The sequence below is a fragment of the Patagioenas fasciata genome, chromosome 6 (genome assembly GCF_037038585.1).
Source record: "Patagioenas fasciata isolate bPatFas1 chromosome 6, bPatFas1.hap1, whole genome shotgun sequence".
NCBI classification, from domain to species: domain Eukaryota; kingdom Metazoa; phylum Chordata; class Aves; order Columbiformes; family Columbidae; genus Patagioenas; species Patagioenas fasciata.
Window position 1 is genome coordinate 27,347,942 of NC_092525.1, and position 26,737 is coordinate 27,374,678.

Genomic DNA, 26,737 nt, shown 5'->3' on the forward strand with positions numbered 1-26,737 from the left:
CACTTGTTTCACATAAACTCACTTATTCTGATCCATTCAAAAAGATGTTGCTGAATAATTTTTCTGTCTAGTTGTTCACACTGTATTATCTTTGTTCAACAAATCAAACAAGTTTGTTTTTTGCTAGAAGGACTCTGTGCTGCTATTCAGCTTAATTGACTTAAAGGCAAGAATTAGCCTTGCAGTATTATTATGTCCACTTGTCTGAAAATCACTCTTATTACTTCTCTTGTGCTGAAAACAGTCTCAATAGAAAGGCAGAGGAAGTTCTGTCATTGTTATAAATTCCCAGTTACAAATTGCATATATATTGATTTTGTTATTCCTTCTAATCTTCACCTGTTTTGTTGTCCCACCAAGCTATTATGCCTTTCAGAAGGTAGTAACTGGCCCAGGTTCATATTGTATTTTAGTTAGATTTCATTGTGTTTAGCTGAATAGTCTGTAGAACAGATTAATACTAAGCAAAATCAGATGTAAAACTAGGCTTCTTAGACAAAATCTAAGCTTACTAGACATTCTCACAGCTTAGCTCCAATGTTTGCATTCAATATGTTATTTAAAAAACAACTAAGGAATCATTTGTGTTGAAGTGATGTTCTGTTAGGCAATTTAGTAAGCTGATGCCTGTTGAGAAGTCTGAAAGTATGTTATAGCAGCTGTTTGTATTGCTTTTGTATGTGTTCTTTTGCATAATAGGTTTAAAAAATATTTTCCTACAGCTTACAGGCAGGCACATGCTTTCACTGTCTCTACATTATGTTGCTATGTTTTCCTTTATGTATGTATCAGTGCTAAAACTATGAATAGGTTACTGCTCATGCAGAAATTTTTTTAGCCATGACAAGAATGACTGTTGATTTTTATGCAGATTTGTGTGAACAGCCAGCATCTGGTACAATTTTGGCGTGCCTTTTTAAACTTATTTTTATTGATGATCTTAAATTTAAGATGATAAGGATGCATTTATAAAACCAAGTTAAATTCTGCGTCCTGCTAGCATACACTGTTGCTAAAATACAACGTATTTAATCAATTTTGTTCTATGTTTATGAGCCCCTTATGTTTTTAATAGGATTAATTTTATGAATAAAATAGGAAGGATCCAGCCCTCTTCATTAAGTTCAGAAGACCAACAGAGCACTGCTTGAGGACTTCCTACATTAGTGGTTCTCAGGACCCCTCTGTGGTAAAACATTTGACACTGATGTATGTATTACTTGTAAATTTAAGAGAGATTAAAACACGAGCGTGAAAGTAACGTTAACCATTTACACCGTTCTTTCTGGAACAGGGAATACCTTCTACAGGTGTTTTTAACAGTGGTTCAGGAAATTTGCTTTTCATGAGGTCACCAATATACAAGCAGTGTTGTTCTGAGGTCATTCAGCTGGAAGTCCGTAATTTAAAGACTGGGATGAGTTCTTTAAACTAATTTAAATTTATTCTTAACACAGTTCATCATCTATAGACACTTGGAATAATGTGGCAGAACTCAAAGTACATTGTACTTTTATAACTGGAATTATTATTTTGGTAGAATTTCCTGTAGTTCTGTTCTCAAGGTGATTGCATAGCAAGAGAGTGAAAATATCTGGTGGCAAGATAGTTGTACATAACAAGGTATTGGTGGTAGAGTCCCCTGGGTGGTTATTTAAAGTGGAGCTTGCTTGTGTGTAACATCTTGTTCTGCCCCCTACTCTGAATAGCTGCTCCTGGTTTCATCAGAATCCCTCAGTTTTGTAATCTGTATTGCAGGAACTTCCAATATACAATACTAAAAGAGGTTTTTGCTAGTATGCTGGTTGCTTTTTACACCGTTGAAAGAATTAATTATTATGGGATCTGAGACGGCACGTTGGAGGCTGTGTAGAGGCATTAAGCTTGCTCTGCATTTAGGGCTCTGTTCTGCTCTCTTGTTGAAAAGGCAGCTTTCATGTGCAGTGTTGTATGGTCTCCCATGGGCTTTACCTGCTGAAGACCAAGGACCAGATCTTTTAACGATTTCGTTGGGTTTTTTACTGAACCTGCCTTCACTTTGGTTATAATGAGCTGTTTGAAACAGCCGTCTGTATTTTGGTAACTTAAGAATAATTTTCTTAATTCAATTGGAGAAAAATGTGATCTTAGTATTTTAAGACTCAGCATGTAGTATGGTTCAATAATGCAGACTTCTCACTGGCGCCCATGTTACTCCATTTAAAACCCTGATAATACTGTAGCAAATTGGTCAGCAGACTGCGAGTCCAGATAATACGAAATTATACTCTGCTGCAGAGCTTTCGTAGTGTTTGGTTTGTTCACCATTTGATTATTTTAGGATATCTAATAAATATTGACCTGTGCTCTAGGATTTTATTTTTTCCACCCTTTTCATAAATACCTGTTCTTCTCATGAGACCACTCTCATGGTTATGTTTTACTTTGTGACGTGCCAAACTGACATTTTCAAAATAAAGTTTTGGACTGTTCATTGGTGTATTTCAAATGTTACTGTGAGGCAAGACATCAGTATGATTCAGCTGTGACATCAAATGAGACACATGCAGAGGTGACACTTGAATTTCCATGAGCGTTCACTCATTTGCCTCTGCTGAGATGATCACAGCTGTTAATTCATACTAGTGGAAGTAGGTGTTTATGTGATTTTTGACACATCTCCCACACAAATTTAGGCTGCCTTCAGTGATGCATTTCATTTTGGCAGACAGCTGGGGTAAGCAAATTCAACCTTTTAGGTAACAAGGACCTATGATGATGTACAGCTGAAACATATTGTCAGGTTCACCTTCCATTTTTTGTCAGCTTCCTAAGGAGTCACATGTTTTTAAGTTGATGTTGTAAATTAATGTTGCTGATGATAGAATTTGTTCTAAAACTTATAAATTCTTGCATTGTATCAATATTTCACTTTGAATTTCTTAATTAGGAAGGCTACATGTCACTGAAGAAATGGAGTGCAGTTTGCCTAACACTGGCTGGATTTCAGAATTACTGTGGAAAACAGTTGTAGGTACAGAGACATTGGTCTCTAAATTATTAGAGTTGTATTTTAACTGACTTTTCCCTTAGAGGATTTTTGGAAGATGAGAGCTATTAATGTTTTTATGTCCTGTTAATCACAGGAATTGCAGTCATGAATCAAACCGCTGTTTTAGCTACTTCAATATCTCATAATCATCTGGACAAGATTCTTCAGAACATTCATCTGTTCTGGTAGACATCTATGGAGGATGTAGCACCAAAGGGTTTTTGCGAAATGCATTTGCCGAGGCTTGTTTTGTGCCCAAAACATTCATTATGCTATTATGCATTATATAGCTCATTATGGCATTGTAGCCTACTGCATAAGCCACAGTGCACCTGTATTATTTAGTTGTGGTCACTTGTTTTAAAAAGGATGTAATAAAATGAGAAAGGTGCAGAGAAGGGCAATAGAGGTTTTCAAAGGTATGAAACAATAAGGAACAGCCCAATAGAAAAACGATTCTTCAGCTTTGAAAAGAGGCAGCATAGTGGGAGGTTATGAGAGGCCTGAGGAAAGAGAAAATTACTTGCTGTCCTTTCCAGTGTGGAAATGGAAGGGCATCCAATGGAAGTGGTAAGTAGCATATTCAAAGCAAGCAAGAGGGGATAATTTTTCGCAGACTGACTTAGAAATTGTGTTCTGCGTTTTTTTTTTGGTTTTTTTTGTGTTGTGGGGTTTTTTGTTTTTTTTTTTTTAACCCCTGAAACCTCAAATTGTGTGTGGTGTATGTAGTAGCTTTTAAGTACTTCCAAAAAGCTGTGTCATTAACGCTGGAAGAGTTTCTAACTCTCATTTGAGGTAATGCAGTACTACAAATGATTGGACCAAATAAAAATCAGTCTTAGGAATCATCCGAATACATTATTCCTCTGAAAGACTTGCTCTAGTGTATAAGATAAAGCATCAGAGTTTTAGAATATTGTAATTATTTATGAGGTAAATGGTATTAAACATTTTTCCTCACTGTAGTTTGAAATAAATATATGTATCTTACTTGAAATATCTATGTTTCTATACTTAGTACCGATTCTGCAGGCTCTGAGGTGACACCATCTGTTCAAGAACATGTTCTTGGGGGTGATGCATGTGCTGGTTAAAAACACGATCTGTGTTGTGTATTTAAATCTCATTGACAAAATGAATTGTAGTACCTGTCTGATTTTAGTATTGCTTTACCTGGTCTGTGTTATCTGGAAACACTAAGCATCTGTGGAGTTGTATCACCTTAGGCTTCTCATTCTCCTGGTATGAACAACAAAGTTTCCCAAGGTGAAGTTGACCCTGGCAGCAAGGTCTCCTGAACTTGCACGAATGCCTGGGCTAAGACCTCTTGTGATGAGGAGGAATGAATGGTCTTGTGGTTCCCCTCAGTGAGCCAGCTATTTTGGAAGTTTATGGTTTGTGGATGTTTAGGATGGCCTGTCTCATCCCAGCCAATTTTATCAACCGCATGAGATTTCGCATCCATTATGGTCTTTTATCTGTATTGTGGCTCGATTTCAGCCTGTCTGTGTTGTATGGTCCTGATGGGATCCCCAGGATGTAGTTGGAGAGGTCTGGCAGGGTGTGTGCCTGAGGGGAAGGGTGGTGTGGCTGAAGACAGAGGTAAGAGCCATGGTGGAGGCTGCCCTCCCTACTGGTGGGTGCCAGTTGTCCTGGAGTGGCCACCAACAGGGCCCAACAATGCCTCTGGGAAGCTGCTAGGAAAGCCGGCAGAGCAGTACAGACCGTGGTGGTCAGTGTGCTGATGATGTCCAGTCCATTGCTGCTCTAGTGTGGTGGCCTAATGACTGAAAACGATAGAGGCTCTGTTCCCTCCCACCCACATTTTTGGTGTGTTGGGACGAGGAGTGGTTTTTCTGCAGGCTTATAATTGGATTATAAATAAATGTTTATTACTACATAGGTAAAGTAGTTAAGTAATAACAAAATATTTATAATGTGCAATCATTATTCCTTATTTTCAATCATATTTAGAGTTTCTCTTGCTTTAATCTTTTACATATGTGCTGAAAGCTTATAGCTTAAGACATTTTAGAGGTAAATGGATACATATATTAAAAAACCCTTCAGATATGACTTTTCCATCAACAATGGATTGGCATGTGATGGTAGCTGTTGCTTTTTCTATCCATTTACTATAGTTAATGTAGTTACAAATATTTATATTATAAACTTGTATGACTTTTCTTCCTCACTGTCATGATGGAGAGCAATACAGATTTTAGGGCTGTCGTTCTTCATTTTCTTTAATACAAGCCAACGGGACTGAAAGCCCCCTCTACAGAGTAGGACAAAAAATTGTGTTAAATAGTTAAAAGGATTGAGCTGTTTTGCTTTCTGCTGTGGTTTGATTATTTGGCTGTTAGAAGAGCTCAGCACTTGGTCTGAGCCATGGCTTCACTGAGGACAGGAATGCAGGTGGAAGATCTGGTGCTCAGTTGGTGAATGAAGATGAACTTCCTGCTGTACCCTAACCTGGGTCATTTTGTTTTGCTACTGAGTAGAAAAAGCTGATGTGTCTGGTACCACTGCTCTACTTAAAATTGTGTGAGATTCTAGGACCAGTAAAGCAAATCTGAATTTGCTTTTAATGGATTACTCATTGTTACTGGGAAACACTCAAATGCAATATATATGGTAATAAAGACTGCAGAAGCATCGAACTTTCTTAGCTTGATAAGTAAGACGGAGCTCCATGCAAGTGTATGGTAAGGTTGAGCAGTTAAAAGAGTTTGACTTCCTTCCTCAACTCTGAGCTGTACGACAGTCAGCGTGTGAAAGATGACATTTGTTGCCAAGTCAATGTGTTGAAGCTCCAGAAAATATCACAGACTGAAAAACAAACAAACAAAAAGTAGTTAGTACACTCTTAACCACCAAGTTTTCACTTCCAATCCTTCAAATCTATTGTTGGAGTTTGTTGTTCATTCACTGCTATTCCTACCAGTTTGTGGTTTGGGCTTCTGGACCCAGCTGTCCTACTTACTTGACTTGCAATCCTTGAGAAGTGTTCTCTGAATATATCAGAAACCCAGTCCTTGCCACGGAGGGCATGGTCTAATAAACTGCAAACCTGAAGTGACACACCAGCAAAAGTTTAACAATGGATTTTTAAAACAGGTAACTAGATGATAACTGTATTTGTATTTAGCAGTTTGTAGAGAGCTGCACTTAGATCCTTAAGGTCTTGTTAGGAATTTATTCTATGATCGTAAGAGCTTGGAAAAGACTACTTATATGCGATTCAAGAAAACATTTAAAACATTTCAGTTATTTAATGAATCATGTATGTTAACACTAATGAATGTTAATAAAAATATTGTTCCTTCCTTTTGTAAATCATAGACCTAGTACATGGTTTATGCCATTAGCTGGTAAAGAAATAGAAGGGCCGAAGAGTTATTTAGGTTAGGTTCACATTTAATAGACACTGACTAAACCTATAAAGATTTATTTTTCCCATTTTGTGTTGAATTTTCATGCAGGGTTCAGTGTTGACAGCTTTTGAGACTCTTAAAAGTTTCTCTTGCACAGGCTTTCCATTCATTTTGCTGTACAAATGTTATCAGTCAGACTGTTTGCTTTAGAGATTCCCCCCCTTCAATAAGTTTCAATACATTAGGTAGGTGCAGGTTTTGAGGTTTCTGTGTCTATAAACTGTTTCATACCACTGCTAATATTACATCAACTAAGCTGACATGTGAGTAATTAGAAACCCTGTGTTAGGACCAATGACAATTCATCCAAGTAGAAAATCAGTGTCCTTTATAGTTCTGTCTCTTACAGAAGCAGTTTTTTATGTCACAATTGTAAACACAATTTGCAGCACAATGACTATTGTCTTACTTTAAATGTCAGTTTCATAAATAGTTCTACCTGAAGCATTTCAACACAGAATTTTCTTGTGTTTGGCTTTTATTTCTTGTTTTTCCACTATTTAATTATTAGTGAGTCAAGTCCATTTCTAGGGACAAGACAAGAATTTGCTGCTTTTGTGGCTTGTAGGAGTACTTGACTTAGTGACATCAGTAATTTAAATGCTTCTTTGCCCTCACCTACTTAACCAATGCTGTAGTGCTAGCATAGCCAAGTAGAGAGTCAGGAATGCATGACAAATCCTGAGCCTTTTTTTTCCCTACCCCCTGTTCACTCCATGTCAGTACTAATAAAAGCTGAGCTTCCTTTGTGCTTCCTCAGCTTTTTTTCAAGTTTCAATTTCCATTTTCTTTCTTTGAAGCAAAGAGAAGAGCAAACGTACATAAACAAAACTTCATACTCAAGCCAAAATGCAATAGACACAATTGAATGCTAGTCAGTTAGGAATTTTAAGAGCTTTTCTATGAATATTTAATAACTACATTAACTGAGCAAATAAAGAACATGCTATTAATATTGATACTGTGTTAGCAGTGGTTCAAAGGAATTTAATATGTTTTATATTTCATACAGCATCCTGTGCTTTGTGTAGGCCTTCAAAGAATGCCCACATCTAGTAAGCTAATAACACTACAGATCTCCCTAGCTATTCCTTAATTTTCTGAATTAAGGAATGTCTGTTGTTTTTCTTTGCATAGAACATTTCATAGCAAAATTTTTCACAGTTATGTAATGGCACTAGTCTTGCATATTTTGTTACTGAAAAATGGTTCTGAAGTGACTATAAAGAGCTAAGCATAGGCTGTATGCTGCTGAGATGCGGATAATGAGTCAGCCTCTTCCAGAACTCACTGTGCTGTCTCCGCCATCTTATTAGTATATCTGCTTTGTAACCTTTTGGAGAGCAAAGTTGAGGAGGTATTTAATATTTAGCTTGTTTGTTCCTGCTTAGAGCTTGAAAAATATTGATCATACAAATGATGGAGATGGTTTGCACAACAAGAGGCCAAGTGGAGAAAATAAACCTGTTATATTCTTCCTGTCTGCGTTGGTTTCTTCTTTAAATGTAATTTGCAAGTTAACATGTTTCACCTAAGAGTGAGAAAAAGAGTAATGCTTGTGCTGTTGTGACACATCTCCTTGTATCTTTCATTTGCTTACTGAAAACAGGAGCACTCAATCTCTTGCATTGACTTTGTCTTTAAATTCCTTGTGGCCTGTTTGCCTTGCCTACCCTTGGTAATACTCTGGATTTAAGGATCTTTACAAGACATAAGAACAATAGAAATGTTAAAACTTCCATTCTTGACTCAGATATTGCGCTTTTCCCTCTTGCTAGCTTAGGAAAAGACATTAATAGATGTTGAATTAAGACTTCCATCAGTGGGTCCATACTTTGTTCACTTAGAAAACTTTACAGCTATTTTTTACTGCATGTAGTGATAATTACTCCTGTTGGCAGAGCAGAACTAATTAAATCTGCTTTGGCTGTGGAAATTTGTGAAGGAGCCAGGAATGATTTCTGTGTTGAATTGTTAACCCTGAGTGTATAATTCTGACAGTACCACAGCGGGCCCCTGCTTTGTCCAAGTATCTAGTTATCTGGTGTTAATGAACATGCAGATTTACCAAAAAAAAAAAAAAGTATAACATGCTCCTATTTTGGTAACCCTGCTTTTAGGATAGGTCTGTCAAAGATGGCATGTGTCAGGGAGAAGTCCAGCCTGGTTTATGGAAAGGAGCCCTTGATGAATGAACAGCTGTATTTGTTAAGTACCTAATTTTCTTCCTTTATTGGATATGGCTGAAAGAATTTAAAGGGAAGCTAGACATTTCCTGTTCACACACTTTATGTAGGAGCTGATGAAACCCTTGAGTCTGTATCTCTAGTTACTGTTGCTTTTTAACGTATATAATTTCAGTGTACAATTTTTTGATCTTGCTGCTGGGTAGCTTTGCTATGGTAGCAGTGTCTTCACTGTGTGTCTAGAAGAGGTGATGGTGCTGTTTGGTCGCACTAGGGTTGGAGTTCCTGGATCTTTCTCTTGGATTTGGACCTAGCAGGATACGAACAGTGTTAGTATGGAATTTATGTTACTCCTATCAACACAGTTGTTACAACAAATACTGAAATAAGTGAGAAGACAAACATCTGCAACCCTCAGGGCATTCTTTGAAGGAATCGTTGAGGATACAAGTTCTGCTTCAGTGCTTTCTTTCACTGAAATTACTTGCACGTATCAATCTTGGAGACATAACAAAGAAGAACATTTCTTCCAGTGAAAATTGCCATAATGGATTTAACATTTGTCCTCATGCTCTAGAGGTGTAACTGCATTATTTTCCTTTTTGCATATATTCTCAGGAACAGAGGTAAAAACAAAAAGATATTTTCCCATCTAATCTGTTCTCATCAGCATCCCAGAAATGCACAGGAACTGTCAGGAGCTCATGTTTTGCAGTGAGCACTGAGGTGTAGGAAGAGCATCCCAAGTGTTACAGCAATGATTTGTTCCTCTTCTATTCTTCTGCCTTCTATGCTTGTGTAATTCTGCTTTTGTAAGACCATAAATGGTAACAGAAAAATTTCCCATCTTCACAAGCCTGTATGTGCCTTCTTGCATGTAACATCAGTATTTCACAAATTAAAAAAAGTGATCCTGCCTCTTGAGATGAGTGAATTGAAACCAAATTTGCTCGTCTGACTACCTCCCTTGTATATACTTGTTTTGAATATCTGTCCTTTCCTCAACTATTTTTGTCATAAAATGTTTGCTTTTAAATAAAACCCCACTATTTTTTTGTGTATGCCTATAAGGCCGTTTAAAGACTAGACAAAAGTGAATAGCTGCAGCTATGCAGTTTATAAAGTGGCACCATGTAGAGGAGGGATTAGGAGGGGAAGATTTCTGGACTTTCCCTGGTTGACATGCTTTATTTCTTGCGTAGGAGGCAATGTGAATTTAGCGGACCATTGGCTAAGCAGAGTAGTTATTTTTCTGTGTTCTCAGTCTTTCGTCATAGTTTCTACATAATGGTGGCTAAGAGTGACTGGCCTCAGTTCTCATGCAGTTATCGGGAACGTCTTGAAGTCTGCTTGAGTCTATGAATGCAACATGCAAAAAAACCTGGGAACTGTAGTGAGGAAGGGATGAGTAGACAGTGTCAGCAGAAGTGAATCACACTGGGGAAAAAAACCACCTTCCCTGACATGAAGTGACAGTGATCCATTTTGGTTTTGCTACTCCTTTATAGCCTAGTGTCTATTTAGGCTGTCTCAGATGCTCATGCTTCAGTATGTTCTCTAGTTTGTCCTAAATGAATGTCTGTTGGTCCAGATATGAAGGAAAACTGCCACCAGCTACACAAGCTTTCTTCCTTGCTTGTGACTATACCATAATAAGAAAAAGGAGGTGGTAGCTGAAATAAATACAGGTAGCTGTTTTTCCACCACTGGTAATTAAAAAAAAATGCTTAAAGTGGATTAGAGCACTCTCTTAATAAATTAAACTCTCTTAAATACTTATAGTTTCTCGGCTTTTCAGTTTTCACTTGCCTGACGGGTGTTGCTATGTTAGAATTTCATAGAAGTGTTTCACGTAGGAATTTGATCTTCAGAGCTCTTTCTGTTGGTCTCTGAACACCCTTAGGAGTGTTTTTAGTACAAAAGATATATCTAGATACTGAATGTTATGGTCTGTACCAAACAGACCTTTATTCAATTGATTTTTTTTTTTCTTTTTGCATTTCATCTTTCACTTCATTAGTGGCCTAGTTAGAGAAATCCCTCTTCCCTGTGGGCAGCTACAGTCCTGCCTGTGCTTTTTGTCTAATTAGTCATTTCTATTCAGTACCCTTTGTAAAATACATCTATACATTTCTGTCAGCGCACATAACCATGTACTGTGTTGAAAAGAGACTCAAGTAGATGTTTCTTTTTGTGTGAAGTGCAAATGTTATGGTAGAGAACAGCATGCTTTTTCTGTGCAACTTAGTATAATTTGGTTTGCCCACACTCTTCTGCTTTAAGTCCAGACAAATACAGTCTCAGTTATATAAACCATACTGGCTTTTTTTAGGTAATAGACTTTTTTTTATCTCAAACTTGCTTTTTGTTTTTATAAGTGTTGTATAAATGCCTCTTACAAAATGAAATTGAGTGCAGAATGGACTAGAGGCCACTAAAACTATAATCCATTCCATAAAAACACAGTGGTTTATGACAAGAGGTGTACAATTTCAGCAGTTCTGATAATGACATTATCGGTTTGTAGCACTATAGCTACTTATGCTGTGAAACGTGAGTGTGCTTTAGAAATGTCTTGATAATTTACAGATGTTAATATTGGAAGTTGTTCTCAGTGCCCTGAACCCCAATGGGTTGAGATTTTGTTAATGTGTCTCTGGGTGCTGGGTGTGCTCTCCTCTCATGGTATGCCTGGAGATGAGCCAGATACGAGCTGTGTTTTTCACTAATGTAAACTCTTTTGGATTCACGGCTTATACTGCCCTACTGCAATGTTTTTACTGATTCATGTATTAAGAATTTTTAACTTTAGCCAAGTAATTAAAAATAAAAAGGAACCAGTTCTTGTGCTGAAAGACAACATTTCCTGTGGAGGAGACTTTCTGAGATTGGAGCAAGTGAGACATTGCAAGCTTTCCTTGCATCTCCAAGAGAACTGAGTACTCAGCTGCTCTTTATGTCTTTAATGATCTCCCTTGTGGTGTGCTGAAGTATAATGTTTTTCTTTGAAAAGAAACACAAAAAAGTAGTAGGCTTCCAAATATCCGGAGGACTGTACTTAACTAATGAGAGACTGCAGGCTGATGGTGCCTTTTCTTTATTGCCAGCAAGGAGGCTGTCTTTTATAGAACATCCCAGATTTTAGGTGTATGCTTTTTTTTTTTTTTTTTAATTTGGAGGTTTCTTTTACTAATTTGTACTTCTTCGTACAACAACCACAGCAATAAAAACCTTTGTTTTCACTAGGGAAATTTTTTTTTTTTTTTTTTTTTTTTTTTTTTAGATGAATGCAATATAAAGTTTTGGAAATATTTCTGAAAGTTTTCTGGGCAATGTAATCAAACAACTTCTGCAAAACATGAGTAGCATATAGCAAGTTTTTAAAAATTATTTTCTTTCTCATCTATTTTATTGCAAATGAGTCCATATAAATATAAACACATTTTTGGTTTTAGTAGTCTCACAGTTTTAACCTTGTAGTTACTGTGGTTAGCTTATTAATTCAGTAATAAGCCTTTCATTTTACAAGTTAAAATTGATGTATACTGAATCACTAGATGCCTCAGTAAGCCATCTTTGAACCAGCAGGAGGTTAGGCTGTTTTGTCAGGAGGCCTGTTCTGGTGAAGGCACCATTTGGCACATGCTCATTGATGATGTGGTCCCATCTCAGTGCAAGTAGGTTTGACAAACGTTGAGTCTGTGGCATCTAGAGCCTACAAGAAACGTAATATAACTGCTGTGTTGCCCTGTGGCTATTGAATATTAGATTATAATTATGTCTAGTCTGTTTAATATGTGATACATTTTAAGTGCAATTTACCACTCAATGAATTAGTGAGTATTTAAAAAACAGACTGGGGAGAGTGGGGGATTTGGTCTCTCTGTTAGAATATTCCAAAGAATTGAATTTATTACTTACAGTGTAGGTACTTCAACATTTTCTTTAAAACAGGTGGGTTAAGAGAAACTTCATTTTTTTTTTTTTTGTAATATGCCCCCCCATCCATTTGCACATAATTCATAGTAATGATAATTTAAACACAAAAGGTTGAGGTCACAAAGTTCCCTCCAAATTTGAGAGATCCTTTATTGTAGGAGACATCTGTTAAGAATAATTGGAGAAATTTCACAGAATGGGAAGGATGTTTTGTTTGCGCATAACTGCTGATACATTAAATGATTCTTATAGCTATATTAAGAAGCTGAATGCAACTCCCCAAAAGGCTCTCTAGCATATCTTGGCCTGATTTTTGGCCCATGACAGCTCCTCTCTCTCCCTTAACTTCTTGTTCTCTTTAGAGGTGTGAGCACACAACTTAATGCAGCTGTAAGCTTTCTTTGCACTGGCAGACTTCAGCACTACCTAATCTAAACTCAAAATTTATCTTTTAAAAAGGCAGCTGAGTTTCCCAGCAAAGAAAAATTTTGTCAGTCAGAATTTAAATGTTAAAAAGTAAATTCTGTATTCAAGTTGAATCTTCTGCATTTGACAAACCTAATGGCCTTTGATGGCTTTTAATAAAAACAAATAAAAACCTGAGGAAAAAAATAATCAGAACACAATAGTAACTTTGTGTGTGCCATCTTTTTTCTTAAAGCTGTGGACTCCCAAATGAGCTCATGTTCTAGTTTGTTCTGCCAGCATCATGGTGGAAGAAGCACATAAGTTTTTAATCTCTTAGCCCTCTAACCTTGTAATTTTGAATTGAAAGTTATAATCTTTGCAAAACCAGAGAAGCTGGTGGTAATGACTAAGCAAGCTAGCCTCATTTTTAAAATTTCACTAGGTGTAAGAGCAGTACATAGCCTGCACCAGCTGCCCCATGTGAGCTGGGAGCAGGTGCTGATGGCTCTGTTTGGAGTGGAGGAAAGAGTGGAGGCTACAGCTCCACTGAGTACATCTGTGGCCCCTTACACTTGATGTGGCAGTTGACAGTCACAGATGCCTTTCTGGAACCTTTGACTGGTGCAGGGACTGCTTTTGTGATGCTTTGCATTGAGTTTGTCAGTTGTTGTCTTGATGTCCACAACCATCTACTAGAGTTGTTTACTTCTGAAGCTTCTCTTGTTGAATCAGTGCTTTCATATGTGTAACCTTGCTGTAAATCTGATCAGGTGCTCTGCTTTTTCTGTGTGTGGCTGGTTAGCTCTATGTAATGTATGATGTAGGGCTCCCTGTTGAATTGGTATTTTGCTGTCTCATGCTGAAGGTAAAGCGGTGATGTACTTTGAGTGACAGTTTAAGGTATTTGTTACTTTGCAGTCAGGAAAGATATGGCTGTGACAGTCTGTATTAATATCAGAAACACTGCTTTAATAAACAACATTAAGTTGTAACATATAGCCGTTCTTTAATCTGTCCTAATGTAAATGATCCTCATTGCTATGAATCCACTGTAACATGGGGAACTCTAGGAGCTCAGTTTGATACTGAGTTGCTGTGTCAGTACTTTTAAAAGGCATATTGCAAGCCACAGTGCTGTGTCATTTGAAATACTGTTGTTTATAGGTATCATATTTGCTTTTGAACTATAATGCATAATGGATCATAAGACTTCACAACAGCATCTTTATGGAGCTAATGTCCTCATCAGGTACTAGTACCTTATGGTGGTAATCATTATCAAGAATGACTATTGCACTTTTTAGGTATCCCTCTGTAGTTACTGCAATGCTATTGATAGTTATGTTTTGCACTGGTAAGGTCTTTCAAAAAAATGGCCTACAGGAAAATGCATTGAAAGCCTTGTAAGGAGAGCACTGTGGCAGAAGCTTTATGTTTCTCCAGACTCAGATGATCATCAATACATGTAGATAACTTCAAGGGAAATAGCCTTTAATCCAGTACAGAAATCATGGTGGTTTGAGTATCTTAAACATCTGCTACCTAAATTGTGTCTTCTCAGTTGAAAATTTCATCCACTCCTGTGTTCCAGATGGAGGATGTGTATTCATAATGTCTTCAGCGTGTTAAAACAGTACACATGTATTCATTAAACATTCAAAGTGGACTTTTAACAGCTGAAGACACTTGATGTATACTTTCTCATATTCATATAACTTTATTAAGGTAACTTTATTTGCTTTATTCTATTCTGCCTGTAGAGAACAGAAAAGCAAGTCTATATTTAGACTAATTTGTATCTAGTAGCATATTGTCATTCTGCTTTGTTTATGTAAAAAGAGAGAAAATAGATTCTGTTCACAAAGTGTCTACTTAGAATTGGTTAGTGCTTTTGAGTCTGCAGGGAACTTTCATGGCTGAATTAGAACCAGTGGAAGACTGCAGCATAGTGGAAGTGCTGACCTAGAAATAATTGTATTGGTGAATTTTGTAACGTACTTCTGACCAAAGTGAGCACACAAGTTGCTAATGGACACTCTTAAAGCTTAGTATTTTTATTTTCTTTCCTCTAGTTTCTTTGCTTGAAGAATATAAGGACTTTTCTTTCGGCATGTTGTGAAATATTTGGCATGAAGAAAAGTGAACTTTTTGAAGCATTCGATTTGTTCGATGTGAGAGATTTTGGAAAGGTAAGGATCTTTTTAATTATCCCGAGTAACACCTGTGTTCTACTGTTTGAGTATGGAAGACTTTCATGGTAGATGTGGTGTAGAAGTTACGACTAATGGATGAGCGTTCATTATTAAATAAAGAGTAGGTAAGAATTAGATTTACATTGGATGGGATGATGAGAGGGTCCAGCGTAGGGCAACAAAGATGATTAAGGGAGTGGAGCATCTCCCTTATAAGGAAAGGCTGAGGGAGCTGGGTCTCTTTAGTTTGGAGAAGAGCAGACTGAGGGGTGACCTTATTAATGTTTATAAATATATAAAGGGTGAGTGCCATGAGGATGGAGCCAGGCTCTTCTCAGTGGCAAACAATGATAGGACAAGGGGTAATGGGATCAAGCTGGAACACAAGAGGTTCCACTTAAATTTGAGAAAAAACAACTTCTCAGTGAGGGTGACAGACACTGGAACAGGCTGCCCAGGGAGGTTGTGGAGTCTCCTTCCCTGGAGACATTCAAAACCTGCATGGACATGTTCCTGTGCGACCTCACCTAGGTGTTCCTGCTCCAGCAGGGGGCTTGGACTAGATGATCTTTTGAGGTCCCTTCCAATCCCAAACATACTGTGATACTGTGATAATAAAGGGCAGAGAAAAATCCCCGGTAGGAAAGTTCTGAAGTTGTGAAAAGCCTAGGCAAATTAAAAAAAAAAAAAAAAAACAACAGATCAAAAGATGCTGAGTTAAAGGTAAATGAAATGTGTGAAAATAGCAAACTGTGGGTGATTGCTGTCTGGTGAAATCACTTTTGACATAAATAATGTGGAGTCAGAAACCCTGGGCCTGTAGATTGTAAGGCCGCATAGCACAGAGCTTGTTTCTTTAGTCTGAAGTGCTCAAAATTCATCCACGTATCTGCCCTTGTAATTATTTTAGTTTGTTTGTTTGTGTTTTTTGTTTTCTTTCTTGAACCTGCTGTAAAGCTCAGACACAGCTATGGTGGGTTAAGGTGACTAGTCTTCATTTACACAGCCTGAAGTATATTCTGTAAGCCTATGATTACTTATTTTATATGTAAAAGCTTTTTCCAGTCTATTGCTCACAACCTCCTACATATCTGTTTGATCTGTCATTGCCAGCATATGTTCAGTTCAACTTTGGTTTCTGCTTTTGAGTTACATGGTATCATTACCCTAATTTCACAGGAAAAGGTCTAAAAATTACCTGAAGCGTAGCACCAAGAATAGTTGTTTGTTCAAATATAGTATATTTCAAGCATTATTTCTTTTTAAAGAGATCATAATTTTACTAATTCTTATGCACAGCTCTTTTTATAAGTAGACATAGAGATAAAGAAGATTTAAGAGTGCAATCATGAATCAGGGCTTTAATATGACTATTTGAAATGGTTCGGTGATTACTGTTAACCAAAATATCTCATTGTTTTTCTGAATCTTTTGCTTGGTTTTAAGTCCTTTGAGTATAAAATTAGATAAACCTGGTAAGGTCACTTGTTCTTTAGTTATGCTAAACATCTTTTGTCCTCATGAGTCATATTTAAGACAAAGCTTTCATTAATGTGTGTTATTTTTTAATATATTTAGTGTATTATTTATTAAAAATGATATTTGTTTTTGTTTTGATTGTGGAAATAGCAGAGGAATTACAATTGTTTTTGAAATTATTTTTGTGCGCTAGCAATGTCTTATTTAAGGTCTTTAAAGTACATTAATACTTGCTTCAAATCTTTGACGCTTATACGTAATGCACAGAATTTTAAAAATGTATGTTCTAATTAATTGCTGAGAGTTTCACATTTTGTGAAAATATAAATATAACCAGTCTGGTGTCTTTTTTTTTTTTTTTTTAATACAGTCTAGTTTTGAATAAGTATTTTGCAGTGCAAGTTACTATTGCTGCATCATTGAATATCGAGTAAACAAGTTCTGAATTAAGGCTGGTTTTAACCTAGCAAATATGTTTCTTGGCACTCTTTAGTTGTCATTTGAACAGAATTTATTTTGAAATACAATTTTATTTAAGTATAATAATTGGTAAAAAAATTATTATTCTATCCACGATATTTAGTATTTTGTTTCTCTTCCTGAAGTAAAATTGGAGGCAGAAACATGAACTATTCACTGTATTTGTTGCCACAGTGTAGCACAAACAGACTAATTATTCCTGGTACTGTTATTTTGGTTTTAGCAATGGTTTCTTTAGCCTTGGCCTCTTTGGTGGCCTTTGTAGCCTTTCTTGGAAAGCCACCGGGTAAAAATGTGGTGAACAAATTGGAGAGACTGCTGTGTGAGATTGTTTTATGATGGTAAATATGTGCATGGTAACAGCTGCTTGGGCAGAGCTGGAGTTGCTAAATTGAACAAGCCTGTGCAGCCCTTGCAGTAGGCTGTGTTGGGCATGCTTTTAGGTGCATAATGACTGTGCTGTTCAGCTGTTTCCATTGCGTGCCTGTGTGGAACCTTGCCATGCACAAGTGGAGGTTGCAATATGCTGTGTTTAGCTAGGCTGATCTGTATATTGTACTAGCCTATGCAAATGAACATGTAGTCAGCTTCGTAAAGCGATTGCTAAACTTGAGGCCATTAAGAAAGTGGAAGGGAAAATTACGAGTGTATTAAAATATATAGCTAGCCTTATGCTGAGTTATTTCTGTGGTTTTCAGTGTTCTTGTTTGTACAGTTAGCTGAGACTATCTGTAAAGTGGCATGTGATTTCAGTTGCATATCTGATAAAGTAGCTTTTACTTCGGAAGTTCTGATTGTCAGTAGCACCAGTGAGAATAAGAAAGCTTATCTTTTTCAAATTGTTCTTTGCTTCTCAACTTTCCCCTTCATTATTTTTTTTTCCTATGAATAACTCCTCCAATATAGTCCTAAATCTCTAGTCTTCTGGAATTGAAGTTGTATATATGCAAAAGGCCAAAAAAAAAGTGCTGCAGATTTTTTCCTGCTACTGCAACCAAATAATTCTGCCATTGCTAGAAGGATTCTTTGAACTACTCTCCCTAAACATGTACAAGATATGAATGATCTTAAAATGATTACAGACATGAACAAAAAGGGTAATATGGTTTAGGAACACTTTGTTTTCCAGACTGTTGACCAAATAGGTGATGAAATGAGCATGTGCAATATCTGCAGTGTCTGATACATTTGAATGTGCTGGAAGCTGTCTTTAGATGTAAGAAGTTGGTTAAGTAATTAGTAGTGGTGAGATGTAAATAAACTGAGGTGATTCCATAAGCATTTTATCTGGTACCTTTAAATGCTTCAATTGAATTTATAAAGATCATTCAATTTGTCATCTTACAATGGTATATTCTGCTTAATATGACAGATTTCAGTGACTATTTAAGCATGCTAGTGGGGGGAACAGGAGAAATGTGTCAACTGTAGATGAAAAATGTGCCCTCAAGGAAATAAGATTGAAGGGAAAAATCAGATGAGAAAACTGGTGATGGAAAATGCCTTTAAAAAAAAAAAAAATTCAGATTTTTTCAGCTCTTTAAAGAAAATGGCAGCAAAACCCTGTACATGGTAGAAGTTGCAGCTGTACACTGCCTATATAGTCATAAGACTTTTTACAGCCTTGTGAAATACCGGTTACAAAACGTTTGATGTAATGGTGAAACTTGCATTTAATAGCTAGGGGTAAATGAGCTGTTTTCAGATGCTTTGACATAACGTATGAAAATTTGACTCAAACTGTGTGCTCCACTTAGAAGAGACTCTTTGAACTCACAGTGATTAGAGAAAAAGGGTAAATAGTAAGAGAACAGGTAAAGGAACAAGGAAGCAGGTAACTCCATGAGTATGTTTTTAATGCATACATTCTGTATGAATATTGGTATCACCTGTTACAAGATGAGTTTTTCCCTAATGTTTCAAGTATAATAGCACAGGCTATGCTTGAAAAAAAGAGGTCTAGATTACACAGAAATAGGAAGGTTCTTAAATTGTTCTTTCTAAAACTGCATAAAATTTGTTTTTCCTTGAATTCTACAGTATTCACTCATTCCCACTCACCTTTCAATCACTAAATTTCATCGTTGCTGCATTAAGTTCCTGACAGAGCATGAAATGTCCTCCCACGCACATGGGGTGCTAGACAGTGTTTTCATTACAAATTCCGTGCTGGGGAGTCATTTTTCACAAGCACAGTGCTGTCAGGTTCTTCCTTTCTACCTGTGTGCCAGAATCAACAAATAATGTTGATACTTGTTCTTTCAGCTCTATGAGTCCTGCACACCCCTTGAGCAGCTGTCTTTTCTGTTGGTATGCCACAACAAATTGTTGCTATCCCTATTCTCTGAAGGAAATTTGCAACTAATGTGTTGCAGAAATGGGAATCTGAGGATTAATTCCAGCAGCCATTTTTATATCAATGGATGCTCTCTGACCTGTGTTTGAGGTCCTGTAAGGGAAAACGGTGTCCAGATATTGTCAGAAAAATAACTTAGTGTACTCTATTTTTAAATATTCTAAGCACAGAGTGGATTTTATAACTGATGTAATGTGAACGTAGCCATAGTCCTCCCAGTAGGGATCCTGCAATAGATGTCTAGAAATAACATGCAATATTCAATCATAATTAAAAAAAAAGAAACAAACAAGAGGATCTAATATCAACTACTACCAATCAAAGAAGTGCTTAATTGTTTAAAAGCATATAACATAATGTCTAGTGTAGCTAACACTTAAAAGGCTAGTTTAGCTAAAAGCAAGCAACTGCTGTGAAAATATTGAGTGCATATACTAAGGTCATGTAATTTGCGATCATTTTAGTCAGTGCGAAGGGAATATGGGCTATGATGCAGCAGAAAGTCACGCTGAAGTTGAGGATCCTGGTGTTACAGTATTCCCTCAGGTGCAACAGATTCCAGGAAGATCAGGCAGATGTGCATGAGATACACCAAAATCAACACAAGAAAAAGCAACAGTTACAATAAAAAGTTATGTATCCTTTGAGGAAGAGAGAGACAGAAAAATGTTTAGGAAAACGTCAATGAAACTGAAGTAGTTGAGAATTAATCTCAGTTGTTTCAGGTTTTATTTGATGAATTTTAATGAGTGAGGTTAGAGCAAAATATGAGCACTTAAACTAATAAAGTCATATTAAAACTGCAGAATATTGGGGAACATGGCAAGACATTATGGCATAGTTTTGTTAAGATATTAAAACTGAGAAAGAAATGAACTGGTAAAACAAAACTCATTAAAAATTGAGCTCTGTCTTTTCTCTGAGATCTTCTAGTGATAGAACTAAAAAAAAAAAGGCTTAGTGATTTGGACAAGATACTAGCTGTAGAGTTGAATTTAGGAGTAGCATTTTGATGCTTTCAAGTGTGTCAGTGAGGTGGACTGGTTTGGGATGAATGACACTTGAACTCTTTCAAGGGGTACTTGTGGAAGTGGGAGAATGAAGAAACAGAAGATATGGACAGGATTCAGCTTCCTTCTCTGTAGAAATGCTTCGGACAAAATGAGCAAGAAAACACTAGCTTGTTCCGAAAATGCTGAAATGCTTGACATGTATGGAAGACCATATTTGTTAGATATTATTTCTGTTTTTATAGAGATACGTAAAGGTCAAGCACTCAGTAGCCTCCTTAAATCACAACAGAAAATGGCTTCCAGCCACAAAGAACAGAAATCATGGTTTTGGGCAAGGTGGTGAGTTGGAGAATGAATGGTATTAATAATAGTATAGAACTCAACAACCATTATTTTGAAAAGTCCTTGAAAATTTATAGAAATAGATTGCCATGGTGTGACAGTAGAAATTATTACATACACTAGATAATTTTACTGTACTTACCTGTAACAATTTGCTGCAACAATCATCACTGAAGAGTCTGTATGAATTACTAGGCGTATAACTTCAATAAATCTAAGACTATTAGTGTAAGCTTATTGCTGCTACATGAGCTTATATGTTTTAGCCTGAATATTTCAGAATTATGGTCTTGAATCTTCTTGTGACAGAATACTAGTGTATTATCACCTCACTGGTCTGTCCAAATGAATCTTCATGAACTACTTAAAGGTTTGTTATATAACTTTTCAAGTTATAATGGTTGCTTACAGTTTATGAAAATGGTAATGATAATATTTGGTTTTGACCACATCACAAAGCATTGAATATACTCACAAGTATTTGATCATTAATGAAAAATTCTTATCCAGGGAGTGCTTGGGATGTTTTGGAAGTATCAGAAGACTTTGAATCCTTATATAGCATAGGCTTCTGTTCAGTTTTTCAGCACATGTGACCAGGTTTGGTAAGTCAAGGTTAATGAGAAACTGCTAACATGAGAGAATAAAATTGAGTTTCTGAGCATGTTTCTCTGCTGTTAAGACAATTTCGTCCAAATGTTAGGTGTATCTGATTCATGTATCCTGGAGGCACTGAACTTATAGCGTTGAATTCCAGTAACATGCATTTATCTTTGAGGTGGAAGCAGAGGACAGTTGGCACTTGAGTAGGTTCAGCAGGGCTTAGGACTTAGGTCTTCTCACATATTTGTACATAAAAAGGTTTTTAAATCTTATTTTTAAACAGGGAATTAATTCCCTGCAGTACTTGCAATGCAAGCATTTTTCAGTAACTGAAAGTTAATGGCGAAACTGACTACTAAACCCAAAACTTCCTGAATTTGTGAATATTGGTCAAAGTAACACAAATATAAACTATAAATAAAACCAGAAGGCAATAAATGACTGACGTGCAGATGAAGTCCTTAGGAACTTCAAAGGGATTTCTGTGCATCTCTTTTTCTATGGTAGTTCACCCACCAAGAAGGGTAGGAAACATGGGGTTTTGTTTGGTTTTTTTTCCCCTTTTCTGAGGGAGGCTTCCAAAGAGGAAAAGCACAACAGTTTTCTGTTAGTATTGCGAATAGATGTAAGAGGGAGAGAAAGAGCAGTTGAAATACAATTTGTGTAAGCTGTTGCATGCTCTCTCATGCTTGCAATATAGTTAATTTCTAAGAGAATCTCTCTCCCACTTTGGCCTAGATTCTCCTGCTTGCTGCCTGGGTTCTCTGCTTGTTCTCCTGTCTGCTCTGGGATTTTGAGATTCAAATGGCACAGGCATAAAATTATAATGTCTCTAGAAACAAATAGTATATGGCTATTGCAGTTACCTGGGCCTGTTGGTCACTCTGAAATTTACAGTTAGCACATGAAATGGGCTTGACATCAGCCTAAAAATAGCCTGTTGTGAATTGTGTTTGAATTTCACATCTTGTTAAGATGCAAGATTGTTTTTTCCACTGAACTTACAAAGGCTTGGTCCTTAATTTTTTTAGGTAAATACACTTCTATTTTTGTCATAAACGGTGCAAATTAAATATTCACATCACAGTATCACAGTATGTTTGGGATTGGAAGGGACCTCAAAAGATCATCTAGTCCAAGCCCCCTGCTGGAGCAGGAACACCTAGGTGAGGTCGCACAGGGACATGTCCAGGCGGGCTTTGAATGTCTCCAGGGAAGGAGACTCCACAACCTCCCTGGGCAGCCTGTTCCAGTGCTCTGTCACCCTCACTGAGAAGTTGTTTTTTCTCAAATTTAAGTGGAACCTCTTGTGTTCCAGCTTGATCCCATTACTCCTTGTCCTATCATTGTTTGCCACTGAGAAGAACCTGGCTCCACCCTCATGGCACTCACCCTTTATATATTTATAAACATTAATAAGGTCACCCCTCAGTCTCCTCTTCTCCAAACTAAAGAGACCCAGCTCCCTCAGCCTTTCTTCATAAGGGAGGTGCTCCACTCCCTTAATCATCTTTGTTGCCCTATGCTGGACCCTCTCCAGCAGTTCCCTGTCCTTCTTGAACTGAGGGGCCCAGAACTGGACACAATACTCCAGATGGGGTCTCACCAGGGCAGAGTAGAGGGGAAGGAGGACCTCTCTCGATCTACTGACCGCCCCTCTTGTAATACACCCAAGGATGCCATTGGCCTTCCTGACCACAAGGGCACAGTGCTGGCTCATGGTCATCCTGTTGTCCACCAGGACCCCCAGGTCCCTTTCCCCTACACTGCTCTCTAGTATGTAATTTCCCAACCTATACTGGAACCTGGGGTTGTTCCTGCCTAGATGCAGGACTCTACACTTTCCCTTGTTAAATTTCATCAGGTTATTCCCCGCCCAACTCTCCAACCTGTCCAGGTCCTGCTGGATGGCAGCACAGAGACTGAAGTAGGACAGAGTTGTAGAACTAAAAGACTTATGATTTTTCCTCAATGATCCTCTGTCTCTTCTGAGTTGAGGGACATTTGCATTCTGTTGATGTTCCCCATGTCTGCTTGTAGGTATTAGATTCTGAGTAAAAAATATCACTACTGTGTAATGAAGGAGATTGCCTGTTGTGTTTCCTGTTGTGGTGTGTGGTGGCTTTTTTCTTTATTTATTTATTTTTTTTTTCCCTTCTCTCTCTCCCCTCTGGGGAAGACCATCCATTGCATATCAGCCTTTCATTTTTCCTAGTCCTGTGCAGTTGTTTGTTCTATCTTCCTAACTGATTTCCCACGCCCTGGGTAGGGAAGACTGGATCTGATCTGCAGAGCTATGAGCTTTAAGGCTTATAGAAAAGTTACATTAACATCTGTCCAACAATTAATGTTTTACTATTAACATTTATTGCTACCCAAACTACCTGGATGTTTTTCTATTTTAATTGGTTTTACCTCGTGACAGTTTCAGACTGGACTTTGCATGGAGTTTAGGGCTTGTTTTATGAGAATGTATGTTCTTAAGGTGCTCTTCAATTCAGATCTAAATCTGTGTTCTTCATTTATATACTAATTTTCCATAATGGTATATTCTGACATGGTTGACTGCACATAATTTTTTAGACCATGAGAAAAGACTTGTGCAAGTCATGTTCAGGCTTTGCTTTTTCTTTTCTTTGTTTAGAATATATATTAATATTTATAGGGAGGGAATTTATTGAGTGGTTTGGAATACACCTTCTGTGTGCTTGAGTCATATTCAAATCCAATGTTTCATTAAGCCATGGCAACTCAAATAGAGTGTTTTACAGGGTTGGGTGGATTGTTTTGAACACTTGGCTACTCTTGTGTCCAAAGAAGTAAGCCACTACTAAATGGTGGTAAGAGATGAATTGAGACAGTAGCTTTGGTTATTGTATTTACATATAGGCAGGTCAAGGCCAGCCTATGTTTTTGTCTGATGTACTGAAATAGTACAATATCTCCAGATTTTTAGGTAGTTGGGGACAGCAGGCTGTACGAAGTGCTTTGATGTTGATGCACTATAGAATCATAGAATAGTTTGAACTGGAACCTCATTTCTTTCAGCCCCACTGCAATGAGCAGGGGCATCTTCAACTAGATCAGTTTGCTCAGAGCCCTGTTCATTCTGTCCTGGAATATTTCCTGGGATGGGGCATCTACCACCTCTCTGGGGAACCTGTTCCAGTGTTTTACCACCCTCACCGTAAATTTTTTTTCCATATATCTAGTCCAAATCTACTCATTTTTAGTTTAAAACCATTACTCCTTGTCCTATGACAACAGGCCCTGCTAAAAAGTCTGTCCGCATTTTCTTATAGGCCCCCTTCAAGCACTAAAAGGCTGCAATAAAGTCTCCCCTGAAGCCTTCTGTTCTCCAGACTGAACAACCCCAACTCTCTAAGCCTGTCTTCATAGGAGAGGTGATTCATCCCTCTGATCATTTTTTGTGGCCTCCTCTGAACTCTCTTCAGCAGGTCTGTGTCCCTCTTATGTTGGGGGCCTCAGAGCTGGATGCAGGTGGGGTCTCACAAGAGTGGAGTAGAGGGGCAGAATCACCTCCCTTGACCTGCTGACCACACTTCTTTAGATGTAGCCCAGGATATGACTGACCTTCTAGGCTGCAAGTGGATTTTACTGGGTCATGTCCATTTTTTTATCCACCAGAACCCCCAAGTCCTTTTCTGCAGGGCTGCTCTCAATCCTGTTTCTGCCCAGCCTGTATTGATACCATGACTTGCCCTGACCCATGTGCAAGCCCTTGCACTTGGTCTTGTTGAAGCTTATGATGTTCACATGGTCCACTTCTCAAGCTTGTCCCAGTCCCTCTGGATGGCATCTCATCCCTCAGGCATCTCAAATTAACTAGCATGGAAAAACCGGTCTATTGTTCTTGGTTAAAAATGCATATGCCACCACGTTCCTTTGGATTTAAGGAACGTATCTTCATGATTTGTTTGATGTTGTGATTGCTGTAAAAGTATTAATTCAGCTCTTTAATATTTTACTCATCACTTCTGATGTTTGTTGGGCCTTTATTCTCCTTCCTGGTTTTACTCATCCAAACCTCTTCTGCTATGTATTTTCTAGTTTTGGATCTGAATCAACCCATTTGACATATTTCAGTTCTAATTGTCTACGTGAGATTTTAATAAGGTCTATAGAAGAGAATCTGAGATGATATTTGAGTTAAAAAAAAAAAAGAAGTATGTCTTGAAATAAGGCATATGATGTTATATTCAAGATACAGTAGGGTGCTTGTTCAAAAATAATACTAAACTGGGCACACTGTTTAAAAGTGGAAAATGATTTTGTGTAGGATCTAGATAAGAAAACATTTACTTTCTTACTGGTCTATCCTTAGAGAGTGTGGACTACAACAAACTTAGCTTAAGTATTATGATACTGATAAACTTTGCTCTTCCTAATATTCAGTGCCTGGCCTTTTGTCTGAGAAAGAGACTGACACAAGCAACACTATGAATTACCTAGAAAGCATTTTTTGCACTATTATCTCCTTTTCTTATTGTTTCCTGTTGCTTACTTTTTAGCTGACTGCATCTTGTTAAAAACCAAAGATAAGGAGGAAAGAAGCAGAAACAAACAAAAAGACTACTAAGAAGTGAGCAACTTGAAATAGTTAACAGTCCCTATGTTGCTTGCCAAATGTCTTTTTGTTGTATGTATTAATAATGAAAACACCAATAGCAATTCAATTAACTTGATGAATTATCTATTCACAGTTTTAAAATAATACATTTGGTGACTTTCTTTGCTTCATTCCAATATAAAAAAGTTAGAGAAAGCGTAATTACTCAGTTTTTTTTTTTTTTTTTTAACTTGGAATTATTTGAAATAGCTAAATTTCTTTTTTTAATTAAAGATGTCTGTTAGCCTATCTCTCTGTCTATCTCTCTCATAAGTTTAAAACATCATTGAAGGGTGTCTGTGCTAAACCTCGAACAGAGAGATGTGTGGGCCACTGTTGAATTCTGCCTGAGAGGCACAAATTGCAAGCTACTGAGATGGTGGCTTAAAACATCTCCGTGTTGGGACTTCCCATGAAGTATTAGTTGAGCATGTGTAAGCATTCTCCAAGACCAGCTGCTGATGGTGTTGTGGGGCCAGACCTGCGATTGTGCTTGTGGAGAGCCAGACCGTGATTTTTCTGCTCAGTATGTAGAGTCCCCCTCTTTGTCCAGGCAAGGGGGAGAGCACCTGCCAGCTGGTGAGGGTTGGTAGTTCTCCTTTGTAAAGCAGAAGTGTACTCAAGTGAAAAGTCCCGAATGG

The 26,737-nt window shown here is 37.4% G+C and overlaps 1 protein-coding gene across 2 annotated transcripts in view; it reads left to right on the forward strand.

Moving 5' to 3' along the window:
* VAV3 (vav guanine nucleotide exchange factor 3) overlaps positions 1–26,737 on the forward strand; it is a 164,861-nt gene that overhangs the window by 15,062 nt on the left and 123,062 nt on the right. For both annotated transcript variants that reach the window (XM_065842557.2, XM_071810350.1), the window contains exon 2: positions 15,074–15,190. In XM_065842557.2, the coding sequence (XP_065698629.1) occupies positions 15,074–15,190 (117 nt within the window). The remainder of the gene's footprint in view (positions 1–15,073; positions 15,191–26,737) is intronic.